The sequence below is a fragment of the Buteo buteo genome, chromosome 7, assembly GCF_964188355.1.
Source record: "Buteo buteo chromosome 7, bButBut1.hap1.1, whole genome shotgun sequence".
Classification (NCBI taxonomy): Eukaryota; Metazoa; Chordata; class Aves; order Accipitriformes; family Accipitridae; genus Buteo; species Buteo buteo.
In genome coordinates this window covers 9,171,546-9,194,186 of record NC_134177.1, presented here as the reverse complement: position 1 = coordinate 9,194,186, position 22,641 = coordinate 9,171,546, and the positions used below count along the sequence as shown (strand labels likewise).

The 22,641-nt window shown below is 38.2% G+C and overlaps 1 protein-coding gene across 2 annotated transcripts in view; it reads left to right on the top strand.

Moving 5' to 3' along the window:
- Positions 1-22,225, top strand: part of GNB4 (G protein subunit beta 4) — a 33,495-nt gene extending 11,270 nt beyond the window's left edge. The window contains exons 2-10 of one of the 2 annotated variants that reach the window (XM_075031442.1): positions 6,633-6,732; positions 10,999-11,037; positions 11,730-11,836; positions 12,810-12,873; positions 13,705-13,867; positions 14,071-14,137; positions 14,286-14,487; positions 15,725-15,941; positions 17,220-22,225. In XM_075031442.1, coding sequence (XP_074887543.1) covers positions 6,676-6,732; positions 10,999-11,037; positions 11,730-11,836; positions 12,810-12,873; positions 13,705-13,867; positions 14,071-14,137; positions 14,286-14,487; positions 15,725-15,941; positions 17,220-17,326 — 1,023 coding nt within the window. In that variant the 5' untranslated portion in view covers positions 6,633-6,675 and the 3' untranslated portion in view covers positions 17,327-22,225. Of the gene's footprint in view, positions 1-6,632; positions 6,733-10,998; positions 11,038-11,729; positions 11,837-12,809; positions 12,874-13,704; positions 13,868-14,070; positions 14,138-14,285; positions 14,488-15,724; positions 15,942-17,219 lie in introns of those variants that run through there. The other variant, XM_075031443.1, reaches the window with a different exon arrangement.
- Positions 22,226-22,641: the final 416 nt, after the last annotated feature.

The following is a 22,641-nucleotide window of genomic DNA, read 5'->3' as shown; positions in this document are numbered from 1 at the left end:
ACCCCTCAGAAGTAGATGTGAAAGATACAGAAGGGAAGGAGATGCACTGAAGAGGTTTGAGAGGAGAAAGGAAAAGGTACACAATGGCACAATTACAGCCCTTAGATACTGTTATTTCAACTTACGCCCCTCTCTGCTTGGATTTAGGTATTAGTTGACCAATATAAAAGCTCCTTGCTTTGTTGTCTTTGTTTATTGATGCAGTACAGCTACAAATGAGAACAAAAGAATTATTGGGAAAATGAATAGCTGGTAAGGTCTCTTTGAGAAACAGAGGAGAGGCAATATAGGGCCAAGGTACAGTTAAAAAAAGGCATTGATGTTTAATTCTCCTCAGTGGAGAGCTGAGTATGTGTGTATGGTCCTCAAACAGCTCTACCATAGTAAATATAGTACATAAAATTCCAACTAAAATACATTTTATGTATGAAGGTATGTAACTACAGTGTGGAATTAATGCATTTATTTTAAATGGCTGTTGTGCAGGCAGAGATTTCATGTTATGTAAGGCTCTGTCCACTGTGTCTAAGTTTATAGGTTTTGAACCATTCTTGAATATGTCAAATCCATTCCCTTCAGGCTGTAAGAAATAAAACCTCTCTGTTTTTCTCGTCTATTCATGGCTTTGGGGAGACACAAATGAGTGGGCAAAGCTGCCAAAGTCTTGATTGGTGTCACTAGATGAGGAAATGTTTTATCAAAATCTTCTTTGGCACATCCTGACTATATAAAGTATTAGTCTGTATATGCTGCTGGAGCCCAGCATCAGAGCCAGAATCCCATCGTCCATGCCGTTGAGACAGCAAAGCCTGCATATGCTGTCAGCAGGTACAGAAGACAAGCAGGTAGCTTTACACAAGCGACTTCAGCATAGAAAGGTTTTGTGGACTCAAGCCTGATTGTGTGTGAGTTACCAATATAGCTCCCTTGAGAGAGATCTGGAGTATTTCTTGGTGTCTTTTTCCTATAATTAGTAAAGTGCTATAGTTAGCATTCCTTATGTTTAGCCACCTGTGTGATCACTAGTAGGGATGATCACATGAAAGCTATGTGAAACCTCCTCTCTTACTTTCTGCTGCTATGTGTTGATCACTTGTGAGATCTCACTGCATGTGAATTGAAAAACTGAGGTTGATATGTATAGGTGAGCACTTACTTCAATTCTAAAGGGCTGGGGTTTTTTATACAAAATAAAATTCTTGCCTAAATAATACTTTAGTCGATAGCTCTGAAGAACAGTCAGACAGACTGTTCTTTCTGCAGTCCCTTTAATCTCTATATATTTGGCACAAAGATAGCAGTACTTTGTTGTGGAGAGGGGCGTATTTACAGTTCTCTAGTCATTTTTTTCCCCCTCCTGTCTATATGGCGATTTTACATGGGAATAAGCTAAGCTTGCCGAGGCAAGTGAAAGTGCCTTTTTTTTGTTTTGTTTTTAAAGAAACCAAATTACTTAGCATCTTAGTTTGTAAACTGTAATCTTCTCTGAGACAGAAATAGCTCTGCTTTGCAGAACTAAAGGTTCCTATTACTACATGCCTAACTATTCTGCTTTGAGTAATCTGCCAAATATCAGCACATTTTCTGGCTTTCCAGAGCTGTGTCGGCTCTTTGCCCCTGTGGCAGCCTTCTGCTCGGTGCTGAGGGGTCGGCAGGTCCCTGTCTGATGAAATCCCTGCATCCCGGCTTGTGCAGGCGCTGCGTCCTGTCCTGCCACGGCCGGCATTTTGCGGAGGTCCTGGCCTCGGTGAATCGTCTCACAGTGTGTCCTCAAGTGCATTTGGAGTGAGTTCTCGGAGAGAAAAGGGTGTTTTTCCAGCCACAATGTTTGAGCCCACAGGTTGCAGGGAAAGTACTTTTGAGACAAGAACCTGTGTTAATTTGTCACTGCCTGCCCGTATAATGAAGAATTAAACTCTTAGCAAATGATGCTGCTACTGAATCAGGAATAGTGCAAGGGGTAATTAATCTGTGGAGCACTGAAGCCCGACAGTGGCTTTCTTGACACTAGATATGCTGTGGAATCTGACTTAGTTAATTATTTTGCCTTGGGAGGCACTTTATTTTGGTATCAGTAAATTCACTTGTACAAGACTGCTGAGGAAAAATTGCACTGAGGTACAGTTCAGCCTACAAATGACATTGCTTTTAGGTGGGCAAAGATGTGCCACCTTGGTTACACAGTAGTTACTGCTCACAGTGAGCTACCTGTATTGTTGCTTCTGGTGGGAAGCATCTTGTGTCCTTGACCCCATTTCTGAATCGCCTGGGTGTCCTGCAGTGGTACACCCCCTGGCTACCAGTAGCATTAAAAAGTTCTTCCCTTCCTGTTGCTCGTCCCCTCCAGGCCTCTTTGCCGTAGCAGATGATATTATTCATAATACATCATGCACATCATGAATTGCATTTGAAGAGAAGCATCTGGCTGCTTCATCTGGGTTTCTACCTGTGAATGTTGAAAAGCAGATACCACTAGTATTCTGCATGTAAAGTAACTCAGAATATTTTTTTTCTCTGACTAAACTTTCATTGAGAATATTAGTAAGTCAGAGAGGTAGACATTACATTGCCTCCAGGCTCCTGAGATGGCAGGAGGAGTCCTGACTCTCTGCCCACTGAGGTGCAAGAGCTGATGGCTTCGCGTACGATACAGCTGGGCTCCTGGGGAAGTTTATGTACAGAATAAAGAATCTTCCAGGCTGTGGAGCAGTGCTTCTTCCTGGCTGTAGTATTTTGATTTACCCGGAGGGGAGAATGAACAGGCACATGTCCTTCGTTAACCTAGTACAGGTTGGAGTTGAATACACTGAGCTTTTCATTAATTTGTTTTATGAGGAAAATTTTGCAATACAGAGATCACCTCTGTTCTTTGCAATCCCTATAAGCCCTGTGAAAGCAGTCCCACCATTTAATCTGATAAAAACCAAGTTGCTTTTTATCTGATGACTGGTAGCATTGGGAAATAGCACACTTCAAGGTTGTGGTGATGACCTGCTCTGCACTGAGGACACGTTTATAGGATACAGCCTCTGCTTTGCCATTGCTGCCAGCCATCTCAGTTCCGTGTACCTGCTATGCTTCACTGGTCCCTTCACTGACACACTTAAAAACAATATTATAACAAGTAAATCTAGTCTGGATAATGGTCTACACGCATAACTACATTTTGACTATGGCTTGCTCTCTTTTTTTTTCCTCTTTTAACCATATCACTGTAGCACCAGAAGCATTAAAACAGACACAGATGTGTCTGCATGCGCAAGTTCCAAGCACGTGCTTGTCTTCCTGTGTTGCTGTCATGAGTATGGCATCGGGAAGGTGTTCATACGGGAGTTTGACAGTTCAGAGATGCTGCTTGCAGAGTTAGTGTGAATCTGGAAGAGCATCCGTGAGAGCTTCCTCTCTACCCACTCAACTTCTGTAATTTCCTGTGGGCAGCTCGCACTAGTGCTTAAAGAAAATCAAAAATCCCAAGTGGGAGCATCTTGTTCACAGTTCTACGAAGTACTTTATGGTGGATGATCATTTGAACACATGAGCAGTTGTAGTGGGAGCTGCAGCCAGCCAGTACAACAGAGAGCATTGGATATGCTTCAGTTTAATGGTTAAACTGTGCACTTAGTTTGTTTACTGTAGTATCCTGGTGTTTATATATAGCTTAAGAATACCTCAAAGTTTGCTGTTCAGCTGCTGCATACTAGAAAGGAACTTGAATACTTAAAGGTAGAATAATCTAGTTCTAAAATGAATCTAGATTTTGTAGAAATGCGTACTGGCTTGGAGGCTGTTCTATTCGTTGAGGTGTAGCTCGACCTTGAATCACTGATACATTTCTGCTGAGCAGTAATGCTAATGACCTTGCAAATTTAGAACGTACTGATATTGCTAGGACTTTTCAACTAAAAAAAATTATTTCTTTCAAAAAAGTATGAAATATCATTGTCCTTTTATTTGCTTAGAAATTGATTTTTAAGCTAAAGATGGATGGGTGAGAAGGCTTCTGAAGCTGGATTATGTCCGTGTAGGAACTTGGACAGGTATAAGGTGATTTAAAGCTGTTAAGTTTAACAGCTGTTTAGCTGCTGGTGCAGCTTGATACAGAAATGGCATTAATGATGATCAGTACTGATATGAATGACATTAAAGTCACTAACACTGACTTTATGGTTGAAGTGCAGCATGGTCATTGATGGTCTTTAAGTGCCAATGCAGTGCTACAGCTGATTTTCTAATATGCTCATAGTTTTACCTATCAATAAAAAAAATGCCCTGACTTTAGCTACTTGTGACCAGCCAGGCGTGCTTCCAGTTGAATAGTAATGTCACTTTCTTTATGATCAATTATTCTCTGTGTTGAAGTTACTGTTTACAGAACACTGAAGTGTGTGGCAGATCACAGGGCAGAAGCTGGCTTCCATTCTCAGAAAATGAGAGATGCATCAACTTCTCTGTGAGGAGTCTTTATCTTCTGTTAAAAATAGCAAGCAAGACTGCTGAAGCATTGGCAGATATCATGGCTGGCTTGCTTTAGACATTTGAGTCCATTTTTTTGTCTATGTTAATTTTGTGTAGGTTCTAGAACAAAAAAGGGGAAAACATTTTAAAAAGGATAATTTGACTGTTGGAACTGAAAGTGGGGCTATATTTCATAGAGGTATAGTACTCCAATCAAATGTATTAAAATTTTAGTTAAACTTCAAAGACTATAAAGGCACGTGATTAACATGCATGCTAAAGGGATTACAGTTTTTAATTCTTGATTTTTTAAATCGGACATTAGTGTCGATGACTTATGTCTGCTGTGCATTAAGCAATATTAAATAGTCTGGGCTTCTGAAATAAGGTGGTGATGGTAAATAAAGTAGTCTCTTAGAATATTCACGTATGGATTATAATGTCTTTGTAGTTGAACAGAGCATAGGTTTAAGGAAGGGAAAGGTGTGAACTTCATAGTTTACTTAAGTATAGCTGAAAATATTAGTTAGACTTTCTAAGTCAGCACTGTGTTCTTACCGATTAGGATGTATTTTGATTTGGAGATGATCCAGTTTGTGTATGTTTGTGAGTTTATTCTGAAATTGACTTTGCAGTGAGTAAGTATGGAAAGTATGGAGATTCAGACTGAAAGAAAAACAGAATAGATGAATAATTAAGATACACTTTTCTTCTTGAGTAGCGAGAAGTCTTGTAGGTCTTAAACACTTGTGTAAGCTGTTAGTCCAAGGGTGGGTATCTTATTAGTAAGTTAACTTTGAACCAAAACCTTTCACTCTTTACATCTATGAAGTTCCATGTTTTATAGGTGGAAAAAAGTCTTCCGGAGTCTGTCTTTTAGAGCACTTCACTACTGAACTACAAAGAACCAGTAGCTAGACCAAATGAAGGGGTTTCCCTAGAGGTCTACAACTTAGCAGACACACTGTGACCTTTCTTCCCTGTTTTTTCACCATTTTTCAGTGTACTAAACTGGGGGGACACTGCTGTATTGTCTCTCATGCTTAAATAAAAGCTTAGAATAATATTTTGAATAGGTTCTTCTCCCCTCTTCCTTCCTCCCTCAATTTTCATTTTGTGAGTAGTAGTTTGACTTTTGTCTTTCCTCTATAAGTTAGAAGTGTTTTGTGCTTTTTTAGATAATGTAGTGGGACCGCCACCTTTCTGCTGTGCTTTTTCTATCATGAAAAAGTACAAACAAGTGCCTGGCTTGTTCCTGAACAAGTTACTAGCTTATTTTACTTTCACTGCGAGGATATTGAAGTGTACATGTATGTGAATAGACTTTAGAGGTCTCTGTAGTGGTGTTTGGCTGCACTGCTATACTGGGCATAAAGAGGAAAATTGATCTGAGGAGACTTCAACACACTGTAAAAATCAGATGCAAAATCTGATTGAAAAAAAAACCCTCACTTAAGCATGCTTGCATGTGGTCTTACTGTTTAGTGTTCTTATTATTAAGGTTGCTTTGAGTCCTTGTTCAGACGAGAGCTGCTTTAGACTGCTGTGGGCTGTACCAGCTTGAGGATGCTTTTAGCCATGGTTTGGTCTTTACTATCCCTTCTCATTGTGTGGGTGCTTTTGAAATGAAAACATCAATTGTGCCTTGCCCAAGGAAAATATGGGAAAAATTGTAGAAAACCTGCTATTTCAGCTGTAGTCTAGGATTCAAAATTTTCATCTTTAATTAAAACAAAACCTGCCTTGGGTGTCATGTGCAAAGGTGCTTGTATCATAGCACTGTTGAGCTCAAAGGTACATGTTTAAGGCGACCACTACAGTCTTTGCTCTCTGTTGCCATCTTGGGGTGAAGACTGACAGAGGTTTCTGGGTGGGTGAGAAGAGTAGCACTACAAATGCTTTCCGTAACAGTTTTTTAAAGTACAGTGGGTGGTTCTGTTGGCAGTTGCTTCTATATTCAAAATATACTTAATTTAATTCTGCTTTTCATGGTAATTCAGGAATTGAAGTAACTTAGGTCTTGCCAAATTTATTAGACAGTGTACTAAAGGGACTATCTATTTGGAAGCCTTTCTAAAGGCAGAATAAATATATATAGGTTTGTGGGGGTTTTTGTTTTGTTTTTGAAAGAGGAGAAAGTGATACTGAAACTTATTTTTCTTCCCTCGTATTGGCAGATTTTCTTCACCAGTGGCGTGTGAGAAATAGAGACTGAAGAAGATGAGTGAGCTGGAACAGTTACGGCAGGAGGCAGAGCAGCTGCGAAATCAAATCAGAGTAAGAATTGCTGATTGCTTATTTTTCATAATAAAGTTCCTCCTTTAAAGGAATAAAGTGTAAAGATCGCATCTATTACTTGCTCCTGTTTAAGTTGTGCCAAGCTTAAAATATTTTCAGAATATTTTTTTAAAAATCAGAAAAGTAAGCCATTGGTATAATGAAATTAATTCATAATATTTCTTGAACAAAGTGCGTTCTATTTCCTATTGAAATTTGCTGTGTTTTGTTACGTGTCTGTATGTGTTTTGTGTGTGTCTGCAAATTTTTTATTTTGGATTTAAAAAAAAAAACGGAACAGCAAAATTCTAGAACCTAGGCACAACAAGTTGGGGTTAAGGGTATTGGAAAAGCTTGTTTCTGGGCTGAAAGTGACCACTGCGCTGCCACTCTTCATCAGCATACAGGTCAAAGCATGGAGTGTGAGAGAAAACCTTCCAGGAGTGGATGCAATTTCTACAAGCCCTATTTCTCTTTTCCTGTTGGATTTTTTTTTTTAAATATGGATCCCCCCATATGTGCTAATTGTTTGTTGAAATTACTCATGGAGTATAAACCAAGTATGAGTTGTCATGGCAAAGTCAGTTTACCAGGAATCTGTTGCAATATGTCTGTATATTTCAGTGGTGCAGTTTTCAGTAGAGAGAAAAGTTAAAAAGTATAATAAGGATCTTCAAAGGCTGTTTATTCTTCATCAAAATTTCCTTTTCCTAAACATGAAGCATTCCATAAATCTGATGTATAAGGGAATGCCTTATTTGCAAACATTTCTATCCGCTAAGGCTACAGGTTTCTTATCTATTGCATGCACGCAGACTTTTTTTAGCATGGCATCTGCTGGCAGCAGTTGTTTTGTGGTGGTCTGCTGCTTAGTGCAGTGGATGTTAGGCTGCTTACTCGTATCAGCCATGTGGTAAACACACTTCATGTGTTAGTAGTTGTGTTGGGGGCAAGTGTTGCTTTCATGACTGCTCATTCAGTATCATCCAAGGAGAGCCTTGTGTCCTGTCGTTTTCACTTAATACACTAATGAAAGACAAGGCAGGGATCAGTCAGTGTTGTGGCACTGGGTACCTCTTCTAGCAGCGCTGTAGAGGAATGCAAATAAATTGTAGTTTAAAATACTTTTTCTTAAGTCTAAGCTTTATTATGGCGCTGCACAACTTAAAGGTATACTTAATTTTTCAGTTCTTCCTCTGCCTGGTGCGTAAAGACTTTCTCATTACATTATGTTGGGGCGAGCCAGTTAGTCTTAATGCAGTCTTAGTAATCAGTCAGTCTGGTTTTGTGCAAAATTGTGTTGTGTGAAGGAAGAGATACCAGGCAAGTAAAAGAGCTAGACTGTGTTGCAGGAATGTTTGCTTTTTTAATTTTGGAGCATAAAAAACTGATTGGCCCTTTGTATAAGGACTCCATTTTGTGGCCTTAGGTCCATTTAACTTTTCCCTTGTAACTCCATCACCCAAACTTGTAACTGCATCTGTACAGATGTAGCTGAGTAACCATGAGTAACCATGGCTATTGCCATTGGAGTTTTTTGGCTCAGCATTGGTAATTAGTGTTTGCCTCTTTGGATCTGAGTGCAGGGTTGGATACCCGATGCTTAATTTTAACTTCAGATTAATATGCAATTAAAAATGCTCCTGATGACTTAATATTCAAGAAACTTTCTGACCAAATAATCCAGTTTCATATTTGCATAGGTGACTATTCATCTTGCTTATTAAATCATTGCACAGTTTTCTTTCTAAATAGGTTTTTTGTTTGGGATGGGTAAGAGGATAGATAAAGGATTTAAAAAAAAAATTTTTTTTTTAAGTGTCTAGAATATCTAGTGGGCTGGTAATTTTCAGGAATTATTTTTTATGCACTCCTGAAAAGAGGTGAGGTCACTAATAGCATTTGATGTTTTATATAAAGCTATATATATATATATATCTCTTTAGCAGTTTGCTTAGTTGTTTACAAGTCTTGGGTTTTGCCTGATAATTTCTCCAACAATATAATAATGAAAAATCAGTGTTGGGCTTATAAGTGAGATAGTCCAGATAAGATTGTACCTAGCAGCTTCCTGAAGTAGAATAAATTGTGATGCATAGCTGTCAATTTCCCAATAAAATTTTTGTAGTCTGCAATGTTTTAGAAATGTTTAATGATTTTTTAATTATTATTTTAATTTTTAACAATATCTAGGTGATATGAGTACCTTTGCCTCCCCATGCAGTTATTACAGCTGTAGCTCTGTGCTGTATGCAGACTGTGCTGGAGGAATAAAATAAGACTGCGTGAATTTTTAGTGCAGGAAGTTTGAAACATTAGTGAACAATGAAATATTAGATAGCAGGATGGCTTTACGGTTTAAGTTGATTGCTAGTTCTGTCTATAATAAAGTTCCCATGTGATGCATGTCCTCACTTTAAGAATTTAAACTCAGGATATGATTTTTGGAAGTGTTGTATACTTGGCACAGTGTCATTTGAAATTGAATAACATTTTGAACAAACAAGACACTGTATTTTAAAAAATAAATATAGTTTGGGGAAAAAATGAAATCTTAAGTGTGTGTGCTAGGAAATCGGGGCTGCACGTCGATCAAGCAGATTTTTCTCACAAATTCTGCATGATCTACTGCATGAGCTGAGAAAAATCTACAGTTATATAGAGGAGCTTTTTTATGTTATGACACTAATGATTCTGTTATGATGATGCATATGTGGAAATGATAGTTAAAATGTGAGAATTAAAATAGTTGAAACTTTGCTTTTCTTGCAACTTTGCCAATCGAATGGCAAGTATTAGACAGTCTCAAGTGTAGGTGTTGCTAATAGCTCTTTCTTTAAGAAAAATTGCTTTGTTTCGTTGTGGCTGCATTCAGAATTCATTTTAGGTCGAACATCTTCAAGTGTTTCAGCTAAACTAAACAATTAAAGTTGTTTAAAATCCAGTGTGTTTCTTCCTGTGGATGAACTAAGTCCTGAGTGCTATGGGATTTGCTGCTCTGGTATTTTAAACCCCTCCTGATTCCAGACGTCAACATTTTATAAATATTTCTACAGTTCAGACATTTTAAAAATAAGTTGAGATGACTTAATCCACTCTCAGGCTTGCTTTCTGGGAGGAAAGCTATAAAGGGTGGTCAAAACAAACATGTACTAAAAAATTGTTAAAGTTGCAATGTCAAGCAACTCTCAAGCAAGAGCCTGAAAAATTTTAAGATCTGAATGCATTGATGCAGTTCCAAAATGTGTGAGTAAATGTTTCTGTTTCTCCTCTCAAAGAGGACATTGCCATTAATGTACAGATTGAGTGCTTTCTTGCGGCGGGGGACACACACAAATTAGGGGTGAAGGTGGCCATCTGTCATTTGTGGGATGCCTGCTTCATTTGTTACAGAACTTGGAAGGTATTTGGAGAAATTGCAGGGAGTTAGAGAGGGTCTTGTAGCTGATCCTTCAATACTGCTGCTGATAGTTTTATCTTTAACTTGTGCTATAGAGTTCCTGTCTAATTTTAAGCCAATTATTTTAAAACATGCTTCTCAGAAGTGGTTGCTGACTGCATGCCTATTTTTGTTTTTTGAAAACGGGAGTCTGAGTTGCAGGAGTGCAGTGCAATCGCAATTGTAACTGAAACAACATTTTGCAAAATTGAAGTATTGCAAACTAGGCTCGGTGGTGCTCGCCTGTGTCAAGTGTCCAATCTGTTACTCTGATTATACAAACAAAAGTAAAGTCTGTTTCCTTGGTAGGGTTGAATAATACACAGAAAGTCAGTCATATGCCGATAGAAACTGTAATAATGAAAAAAAGACAGCGTATCTGTATGGAGACCTGAGCACCATCCATTCCGTGAAATGAATGAGGGTGTTAGTTGACTATTTTTTTCCTTCATTTTGCATGAAGTGCATCAGCAGCTCAAGCTTTGGTAAGCCTGCTGTCTGTCCTGCTGTCCAGATCCTGCCTGTTAATTTTCATCCTGCCTCTCCTGACTAGCATCGTCACACCTGCGATAGCAAGCGGCTTAATGCAAGAGCCTGATGTAGCACAGAGCTTGCTTGTGCTTGGCTTGTGTGCCAGTGCTTTAGATTCCTTGGACAATAAAACATATTAGGGTGACAGAAGGCATATTGGCATGTAAGTTGTTGGCTTGTGGCTTTTTGAGTGTGGTGAAGTCTAGCTTAAGAGTTGTTTTTCCTTTAGACGCTTTCTCTCAGTTGATGCTTGGTGTTGCCTTTTAGATTCAAATTGTTCTATTCTTTTGTTTCAGGATGCAAGGAAAGCGTGTAGTGACACAACTCTTGCTCAGGTATGTTCTTGATTCTGTGTATAGGCTGTTACTTAATACATAAAAAAATAAAACCCCCTACAATTTATGACTGCAACATGTTCCTGTTTAGTAACTGAAAGAATAAAGTGAAAGAAGCCTTTGGAAATGTATTGTGTATTTATACAGTTATTTAAAACAAAACAACCCCACCAAAAAAACCAACCAAACAAACCAGGAAAAAAAACCCAACCAGTCAAAAAAAACCCCCACCATCTTAATGGGTCCTGCTTCCCGTTTACCTTTTAAATAGAGTGTGTTTATTATGTTTAGTACATTTAGAAAGACTTAAACAAATGTCTTTTAGCTGTATTTTGGAAACAAAAGTATTTTGCATTTCAAGTTCTGCCATGCTTTAAAAAGTAACAGTGCAGTAAATATTGGAGGTTTTTCTTCCATTAGTTTTAATTGAAAACTTTCAGATTTGGTAATCTGATACTTCAGAAAGTTTTTTAAAAATAATACTATGTAATACTGAGGCTATCTTCTGTGAAACCGGTTTTCCTCAGTGTTGTATGGACCTATTCCTGGGTTGTACACTAGTATCCTTTTTTTTTTTTTTTATGTTGCATGCCAAGATAGATTATTTTCTATCACAGTTCAAATGTATTTAGTTATCTTATATATTAAAAATAGTTCTCGGTATCTCAGGGGTTTGTTTTATTTATTTTTAGATCACAACAAGTCTGGACTCAGTGGGTCGAATTCAAATGCGAACAAGGCGTACGCTTAGAGGTCACTTAGCCAAAATCTATGCTATGCACTGGGGATCTGACTCAAGGTTTGTACAAGTGATCCTTAAATCTGCAGTTTAAGGGTTAGAAATCAGATTGTTGACTTCAGAATTACTATCGAGTTATGAGAGCCATGTGGTGTGGTGTTCGTGCCCTTGCAGGGGGATCACAGACCACGACTGTGGTGGGTTTTTTTTCTTTAGTTATAGTTTGCCTTTTTAAAACCAATGAGGATTGCATAGTGGTAATAGAGAAGCCTTGATTGAAAGGAGAGGTACTTTGCTTGTTCTTACCACAGGCATTGTGCCTTTTCCTTCTTTTAGTTTTAACTAAGTTCTTTGAGTCTGTTTAAGCCGAGGAGGGTATGTGGTGAGGCATATTTTTGAAATGATGGATATTGTGTTTTCCAAGATGTTGAATAATTACATAACTTCTGTGATAACAGATTTAAAAACTTTACAGACAAATTTTGTTTAATTGAAAAAAAGTCCTTTTGTACATAGTGAGAAAAGTTACTTAGCTTCTTAGGAAGGAGTTTCGTTATGCTGCCTTTAGAGTAACTGATGATCAGATATTAACAGTGCCCCATGGTCTGCTCTGTCATGTAGTCCAGAAAGAAATACATCTAGAATCTACTCTCAAAATAAGATTTATTTTCCCCTAAATTTCTTGTTTATTTTTGTGTAGCTGTATAGTTAAAATATTCGTATATGAAAAATAAAAGCAGCAGTGGAGAGAGTTCATAAAATGTGTTTTCAGTAAGTTGTTTGGTTTTGTCCATTGTTAATCATGAGTCCCTGTGGACGCATGGTTCTTCGGCCAGGTTATATGTAGATGTTCGCAGATTTTTTCCAACAAATGCCCCCCCACCAAAAAAACCAACCAAATATAAAGGCAGAGTGTAATAAAGAAATTATGAGATTTCTGAATCACTTCGTAATCATGCATGATGTATATCTATTCTGAGATTTTTTTTTGGTTGTTTTATATTAATATATTTTATTTTGTGTTTATATTTAGGCTACTAGTCAGTGCTTCTCAAGATGGAAAATTAATTATTTGGGATAGTTATACAACAAATAAGGTAGAGTTACTTATAATCCATATCAGTAATTCATGCATAATTTGTGTGTTTGAGCAAGCTTGTGTCTTATTTGTTCTGTGGCTGCAAGGCAAAAGTGAAAAGAAGCAGTCTTTTTTGAATTCAGACATAATTTTTTCTTTTTTTTTTCTTTCATGACTAGTTGATTACTAGTGTTACGTTGTAGGTTGTGTCTCAGAAGCAATAGTTCTAGGTAATATGTAACGTTTTCACTCTGATTTGTTATTGCAGTAGCTTGTAGCTATTGCTCTCTGCCTTTGTGGTGTTGCTTCTGAGACTACTTTGGTTTTAAATTGTAGGAATACACATCCTCAGAATTTACAAGAGTGCTTTGCTTTTGAGGGCAGAGAAAGGAGGAAAAAAGGGAGGAAAAAAAAGTTGTTGACAAGAAAAGTTTAGGTAGAGTGTGGAGTAGTGATCTGCTTCTGTAAACTGTCCAGTCTCCCTGGGTACCACCATGCCATTTTATAACCTATAGTTCAGAGATGTAGCAGAATTGGACAAAGAAATCTAAGTAGAGTAAACAAATGTTGTAAATGTTTAAGTTTAGAATAGCTTTGCTATTAAATAATGTTGTACTGAAGTTCTGTATATCGACCCCAGAGACTACTGGTATTTTTCATCCTAGTATGTATCTATGTATAAATATGAAATGGGTTGTAATATGTCATAAAATCAAAATACCAAATCTTATGATACACAATCTACTTGGTGTGTTTAATCTGTTATAATTCATTAACTGATACAAATGACCTCAGGGAAAAATGAAAGCTAACACGTGATGTAGCATTCATGAGCTCTGTCTTTCTGAAGATGCATGCCATTCCTTTGAGATCCTCCTGGGTGATGACTTGCGCATACGCACCGTCTGGAAACTACGTTGCCTGTGGTGGATTGGACAACATCTGTTCCATATACAACTTAAAAACCAGAGAGGGCAATGTGAGAGTGAGCCGAGAGTTGCCAGGGCATACAGGTCAGCCATATTCTTGCTTCAGCTTTGGGTTTTTTTTTTTATTGCACCAAATGAAACAGTCTCACTTTGAGGTGTATTGTGAACTGTGAGATAGTTTTGTTGGTTACAGGCTAGCTGTGGGAGAACTTTAATCACTGCTCTTGGACTTTAAACTTCAGTTATTACTCCTGAGTCTGAAACTAACATAACTGTTTTGTTTTTAGGATACTTGTCCTGTTGTCGCTTTCTAGATGACAACCAAATTGTCACCAGCTCAGGAGACACCACTTGGTGAGTTTTTGAGCTCTGTTGGCCTTCTTTTTTTCCCTTTTTCTTCCTCCCCCTTTTTTTTTTCCTCTCCAATGCCTTAATTTGTATTTAAAACTTGAACTCTCAAATAACCATATACATTGTGTTAATGTTGTCACTTTATCTGCAGCGCTTTGTGGGATATTGAAACTGGTCAACAGACCACCACATTCACTGGGCATACTGGCGATGTGATGAGTCTCTCTCTAAGTCCAGATATGAGGACTTTTGTTTCGGGTGCCTGTGATGCCTCCTCGAAGCTTTGGGATATTCGAGATGGAATGTGCAGGCAGTCGTTCACAGGGCATGTGTCAGATATTAATGCAGTTTGTGTAAGTGATTGTTTGTATTTCCACATGGGAAGAAAGGGGGAGGCTAAAGGCTATACTTGCATGAATTCAGCTTATAGTCTACTGGGTTACCTTGATTTAAAATCAGTTACTTGAAGGTAGAGACTGTTAAATTGTATGTAACAAAGAAGGTTGTCTAATAACTTATGATCTAGTTTATAACTGAATTATTATTACCGTTATCTATGATGCATTGACGTGTTCTTAGAATAGTTTCAGCTAGGGTTTTGTTCAGTAACTGAGACCTCACTTTTTTAAGAAGCAAAGAATGGGGGAGGGAAGCTTTTTGCAGTGTGGCAATGTGTTAAAAACTGAAACTTGTAGATAAATGTGATATACTGAGAGGGAGCAAAATAGCCAAGCATCCTCATCTTAAAGTTTTTTGTTGAACAAAAGTGTATTTGATGTTTTCTGTTGAAAAGAGCTTTCAGCAAAATATTCTGGAAGGCAAAGTTAAAATCAGTATTTATGTTGAATATTCATCCCTGGAATAATTTTGTAATATTTATAAACTGGATTATATTTCCTCTCTGTCATAGTAACACTATGTTCTGATCTGCAAGATACAAGCTCTGATAAATAGGGAATGAAATCTACGTCTAAGCTGCATCTGTTTTTGATAAACATGAAACATAATAATAAGGCTGAGAAAATACCAAAAGCATGACCAGTAGAAAAATGCAGTTCCTATACTTAGACCTGAATCCTGAGATGTGTTGAGCTCTGTCATTCCCATTTCAATCAATATGGCTGTTGTAAGAATGACTCTGACTTGGAGTAGATTTTTTGGAAATTGAATTGCTTGCTTGCAATCTTCTGTCTTGGCTGAGCCAACCTGGCTGACCAGCTCAAGGTGGAACATTGTGTACTACTTCACCCAGGTCTTCCTGGCCCACAGCCAGGATGCGCATAACTGCATTTTGCTTCATTTTGTAGGAGTTAGTTGCACCCTCTTTAACTCCTTTTTTACCGCATGCAGGAATTGTCTGGGTAGAATTCTGGTCATTCAGGCGTTACCAATATTATTCCAGAAGTGTTTCATTGCATAGCTCTGTATATGCATTTTTTTAACATGCGGATTTTTTATTTTTTTTTTAAATAAACCATTCTTCCTTTACCTGGTCACACTGGCAAAATAATCCTGTGATGTTTTTGAAATAATGCACGAACAATATATTTTTCTGGTGTCAAACTCCTGTCTCTGAATTAAAACTTTCAGTTTTTCCCTAATGGACATGCATTTGCCACTGGATCTGATGATGCCACTTGCCGACTCTTTGACCTACGTGCAGATCAGGAATTAATGATGTATTCGCACGACAATATCATCTGCGGGATCACTTCTGTAGCCTTCTCAAAAAGCGGTCGCCTCTTGCTAGCAGGTTATGATGACTTCAACTGCAACGTGTGGGATACTCTGAAAGGGGAGAGAGCAGGTGAGTACACATAACTGCAATGAGCTGAATTTTTCCATTTCCTTAGCAGAAGATGGATATTCAAAATCTATGCAAAATGCAGAGCCAGTTCATTGCCGATGCTATTGCTGATGTTACGGAATCTGCTTGCTTCCTCTTAACACTGTTTTGGAATGGCATCATTTTATTTTATTGCATTTGGGTTTATCTTCCAGTTGTTACATTGCATTACAGTTTCATCTATATGATGTGTGGAGTAAACGCTCCAGTCAGTGAAATACTCCTGTTCTTGGGTATTGGCCATTATATATCTGTGTGCTGGTAGATACCGGCTCTCAAGGCTAAGGAACAGCCTTCAAAATTAGGTTTACATCTACAGAAAATTTATCTCACTGAAGTATATGAAACTAAGTAATACAAAATTATGCATTTGCATTGACTTTTGCACCCATCAGAGGATGTAATTCAGATAGTAGTAAGTTACAGTTACTACTGTTTTTGCTTTGGGGACCTTAATGTCCTGCTGTTGGGAGGGAGGGGAAGTGGACACTTCTAGTCCTTGAAGTAGTCACTTCTTCAGGATAGACAGCATGTTTATAGCATAGCTACATCTTTCTCACTTCGTACGGTAATTTAAATGATGGGGCCTGGTTCAGTTCTGAACCGTGCTTCTGCTGTTCAGCCTGAAAATACGTCCTTTTCCTTAAGGGATGTGGACAGGCTGAGTTTTAATAGACCTGGATGTGGTACCTTGGGAGAGCAGACAAGTGCAAGAATGGGTAGAAGGAAAGCAAAAACAAAGCGGGAAAAGGCAGGGTATGGTGCTGCTTTTCTATCTGACTTTTCTGTCTGACATGATACATGGGCGATTTTTAATCCTTAGGGTTTGCAAAACATGGGAAACTCAAGGTAGTTCTTGTATCCAGGGCATTGTCAGAAGACATTACATTCGATTTTGGAAGTACTTGGTGGCTGAAATTGTGGACAGCATTGGTGAAAACAGGGGAAAAAAACCAGTAGAGAGCCTGATGAGGGGGTCTTTGGGGCAGAAAGAAGTTGTAGGTGCTGAGAGAAAAACGGAGGCAATATTGTGTGTACACATTTTTTAAAAACCTCATTGTTGAGTTTCTTGATATAGCTGTCGTGATATACATAGTTCTTCAGGGTAAAGACAAAAAGGATGATTGAAAATGTTGAATCCTTGTTAGCAAATTTGAAGACCTAGCTGGGAAAGCAGAGCAACAGCTGAAGTCCTTGATGTCCTGTGGCTATTAACTTCCATTGCTTCTTCTTTTCCAGGTGTCCTTGCTGGCCATGACAACCGTGTCAGCTGTTTAGGTGTTACTGATGACGGCATGGCTGTAGCTACAGGGTCTTGGGACAGTTTTCTCAGAATCTGGAATTAACTGGGAGCCAAACATGTACATTCTCCATTTGAGATCTGGAGAGATCAATGCTGCAGCCTATAGCTGTGAAATAACATTTCTACCTTGTATTTGCAGGTGAAGTTTTTCTATTCACTGATTATTACACAAAAAGGCTTTCTGTAAACTAGAAAAAAATCAAGTGAAGAAATAGGGGAGGGGGGAAGAAATCACTGACTTTTTAAAAGGGGCCAGCACACGTAATCATGGTGACCGACAAACTAAGAGCCAGTCTTTTTGTTTTTGGTGGTTTGGTTAGATTGTCCTTGAAGGGTTTTTGCTTGTGCTCAGTCTGCTAATCCTGTACTTTTTTTTGTACATAACAGAATATACACATTATAGCAGCCAATCATGTAACATTTGTCTGTATGTAAAGAAATATGTTTGCATTTTTTAAGGAACTACATTTATAGCTTTGCTTTTAACCCGAGATGTCACTTCTGAGTTTTGTAGTGGATGAACTAGATTGCTGTTTTAAATGTTTTTGTGAATTTACTGTAGATAAAGTGAAGCCAATGGTCTGTATGTGTTTTTATAATGGAAGGCATTTGAATTTTTTTTTTTAAAGGCCCTGGAGACTCCCAGTTAATACCTACCGCCTTATTCACTCACTTCTTGACCTGCTTGCCTATTTTTAATCATGGGGGTTCTTCCTTCAAGCCAGTGGTTCCTGGTTCATCCATTGGCAGTCATGGCCTCCAAACACCAAGGAGTTAATGCCAGGCAGACTTGCAACAACAGCAAAAATAATCAGAAAATAAAAATGTAAAAAAAAAAAAAAAATAATCCGGTTCCAGAAGTATTAGCTTCCTTACTGCAGCTTTCCGCATCAGTTATTCCACGCAGTCCTTGGGCATGGAAGCCAAGTGACCTGCATTGCTGTCGTTAAGTGGCTGAGTGCTTTTCCTTTTGACAATTCAGCTCTAACTAAATGAGGTGGTTTTGGCCCATCGCAAACTCTAGCTGATTTGCACTAACAAAATGATTTGGCATGATGCTCAGTGCGCAGAAAGCAGTGTATTTGCAAAGCTTGCTCAATTACCACAACCAACTGAGAAATTTAGGAGGACTTTGCTTAAATTCTTAAAGGAGATTTGAATGTGCAGTTAATCGCCTGTAATCCCCCCTCCAAATTAGGGGGTTGCCAAAGCATACCACAACCAAAAGCGCTTGTTGTCAGTTACGTGCAGTGTGAATTATAAAAGGAATTGTGTAACTTACAATGAACCAAATAACCTTACTCACCTGTGTGACCCCTTAAAACTTCATAGTATAAACTTAGCTACTTGCTTGTTCTCCTGTGGTCACAGAGGTCTGTACCATGGTGGCTTATTAGATGCTAATTGTTCTGCAGCTCTGTCACTGTAAATAGCCATTTCCTCTCCTGTTCCTGATTTTATTCTGATTTTAATGTCAGTTGCTTAGAAATGATAGGTTCTGATCAAGTAGAGTTGAGTGTAGATACAGGAAAATCAAGTGACTGATGCCCACTTGAAACTACCCGGGGAAGATTGCTTAACTTTTTGGTGCCTGGCAGCATGCCTGTGCTTGCAATGGATGTTCTCTTGGGAATCAGAACGTCTGTGGCGTTTTTGGAAAGGGGAATTAAGTCTATTGGCTTCTCTTAAGTGACTTATTTTAAAGATATGTGAATTTTAAATCATCAGGTTGGAAGATGTTAATCTGCCCTCATCTGAAGTTGTGGGGAGTCTGGGTATCTCTGGGTCAGGTAGTAAATATAAGTGCCCGGTATCTTGTAATATATCAAACCAGATTTGTGGCTGAGATAACTATTTGTCAAGTTTCTGACGTTTGTAATCCTAAATTTCAGTACTTCCAGACTGTGCCTGTAAACTTGCCATGTCTATAATGGTGAAGGTGCCAATAAATATACCGGTCAATCACAGTAAATTCACTTTTAAAAAAGAAAAAGGCGCATCTTGTGCTGGAGAAGTATACATTTACTAACAGCAGACTGTGGTGTAGGACCAAAATCACACTATATTGTATGTCACAGGAATTCCGCAGCATTTTGCTTTATGATCTGTCTGCATTAACAGAACTGTAATGGAATTCTTGTTACTCTCTTAAGTGAGCAGCTCTTTGGGATCTTGCAGACTTGGTTTATTTTTTAGTGGTGCACTTGATTATTTTTTTTAACTCACAGCTGCCTTGAGTGAATCATTCTGGAAATTTGTTACTAAGGAATTTTAAGAAAATAATTCTTTTTCTAAAAGATTTTTTTCCATAGAAGTGTGTTTTGAACCAATTTCCTAGTCAACACCTTTGCGAAGACAGGTGCCATTTTTACATTCTGGTATTAAAAGTAGTTTCTACTTGCGAAACTCCAAAAACAATTTTACAAATGTATATATAACTTTTCTTAAAAGTTCAGGTAGACTGTAAACGTGGTAATGGCTCTCGTACAGGTATTACTGCAAATAATTTCACTGTCATTGTTTGATGGGCAATTGTCTGTTGGATTCAGCTGCTTTCCAAATAAATAAAGAGTGCCAACTACTTCCTAATGAGGTTTCCAAAAGCATCGTACAAATATCTGCCAGCTTTTGCTACTTGGTTAACCAGTGTTTGTAGTGCTGCAGGTCCCGAGGTGGCTCCTTTTGCATCGGTGCACAAGGAAACCTGGAAGAAGCCCGGGCACAGCTGGGGAAGCGGTATCTGATGCTTCTTGGGGACTTGTAGAAAGCTTGTGATAGATCCTGCCTGCCAAGGTGACGTTTGCTGTTTGATTACTGTCATGGATAGATTTTAGATTATTTTATTTTTTTAAAGCCTACAGATTTAATGTAACACATTGTTATTATATGAGGCCAAATGATGAATGTGCACAGGCTGTGGTATTGCCTTTTTAAGACCTTTCAAAATTGATGCCCTTACTAAAATGGATGTGGGTTTAATGGTAAAAGCTCAAACTCCTCTTAATATGAGGAAGGTAATAAAATGACCCTTCATAGGTTTTATTTATACCCAGCTTTGAATCTCAAAGAAAATGGTGCCTATAGTTTAACATAGGCTAAAGTATGCAGCTTGCGTGATGTCCACCTGTGCACCATGACAGCAAACTCGCTCACTGTACAGCAGATTTTGCAGCACTGGTGGGTACCTCTTAACCTGTCTTTAAAAGTTTATTGCCCAACTACATCATTATCTGAATGTCAAGTAACTTGGGTAATTACAGAAATGGAGTAACTAAGAACATTGTGCCAAAATGGTGGCAAGGTAGCTCTTCCCCAGCCTCTCCTCTAAGTCAGTCGTTTATGGGTTGGGACGTGGAACTATGATGTGCTTTGTGTAACCAGATTTATTTTATTCAGGTAGAGTTTTCTGTCAGCATTTTCTAATGTTGATTTAACTTGCAATAGAGAATACTGATCAGGCAAGCGCCCAGCTTGGGCTTGTTCCCGCGTAGACTTGGACATCGGTTTATTGGTAGAGATACTGGTTAAGATTCTGGAAACCACAAAAAGCTTCTACGTGGCATCGTGGTGATGTATACTCACTTACTCCAGTAACGTGGGCCTGTTTCCATCTGTCTCCAGACCTTTTTTCTTCCAAACACTGCTATCCTCTGCCTTGCTAAACCGCAGATACGTCGCAGTATCTGGCAGAACTGATAGTTCAATGTATTGACAACAACATATACCATTCAAAATGGAACATGGATTAAATAAATAGGCTTTTCCCCCTGCCTAAGGAGAGAGGGCCTGACTTTGACTTGGCAAAGCTGAATTGATGTAACAGCTGGTCCTAGTGTGCTTACTGTAATGCATGGGTTGGAAATAGTTAACTCTTTAATTCAGTTAGTGTAACCGCTTGTCCCACAATGAAGTTCACATTACTTTAAGGTGGAATGAAAACATTGTGAAAACATTCCAAGAGTGCTTAGTCTTTCCTCTTTGAGGACACTGTCACCTCCACTAGGTTTAGTGCTGTGCTTTAAGATGTTGGTGAGAGTATTGGCTAATTCAACTAGTTGGTATAAATGGTTGTGTAGCAGAATGACTGATTTTTGAGATAGCATTTCCTGTAAAAGTAATTAAGCATGGGTTGATGGTGCACTTTGTATACAGTAATCTGGCATGCATGCTGGTAAAACTACTTCCTACACTTCAGAGGCACCACAAGCCTTTTTATCCAATTGCTGGTTATGTAAAATACATGCAGAATGTTAATGCAGTGTTGTTATGGTAAATGTGTGAACAGTGTTACTAATTGATATAACTGATAACAGATTACATGTGCCTGACATTCTTATACCACACAGTATGTTTAGGTTTTAACTAATATGGACTTCGGTGGAATAGTCTTAGATATCTATTTCAAGCCTTTGTTTTACTTACACAATGGTGCTCTATTTGTGTTTTTCTCCTTTTTTTTTTTAAAATAAAAGCATCTGAACACTTGTAGTACATATTACATCCAAAGGAGTCCAAAACAAAATGCTTCTAAACATGCTTGATTTTAATTTGCCTTTGGTTTCCAGCATTTCTCATCAGCTAGGTTTTTCGGGTTTGGTTTTTTTGGGTTTTTTTTTTACTTGTTGCTGACTACTTTGGAAAACTTCGGTAATGTTACCAATTATGAAGTGATTCTGCACTGCCTTTGGATTGTGTATGTATTCAGAAACAGTCTTAAAGCTTTTATTTAAGCTATTAAAAAAACCAGGGACTTGTGCCATTTGTTCTTTAACAGTGCTGTTGTAAAAAGACTTCCCTGTGAAAAAAAAATCACTTGCTATGAACTCTGTTTATAGCTTTTTTTTTTCCACGATGGATCTTTTTCTTTGTATTTGTACAGTGGCTCAGTGAAAGATGTTGCCATGAGTTGATATTGTAACCAATAAACAAGTGCTTTTAACCAGACTGTGTCACTTGTGAATGTTTTACTAGAGCTGTAATAATGAGCATCCCTGTCCTAAAGATCAAGATTGTTCCTCAGACTTTGAACATGGACAGACCAATTAACTTGTGCTTCTCGTTACCTTCTTGCAGTGAACTGAACTGTGCTGTGTGCATGTTAAACAGCAAGATGTTATGCAAGTAAACAGCCCATATGAACAAATAATCAAGGTGATTTTTTTTTTTTTTTTTTTTTGTCCCCCTGAAGCAGTATGGTTTTGTTTTCTGCCAGGGAAAGGAGGGGGGAGGCATGTTGATACCACAGTGAGGTGAGCTGGAAGTTAGCCAACCAATCCTGGACTGGGAAAAAAACCCAGGTTTTAAAGCACTTGCTCATTCTTGGTATCAGAATTGCTGTTCCACCATACCACCTTCACA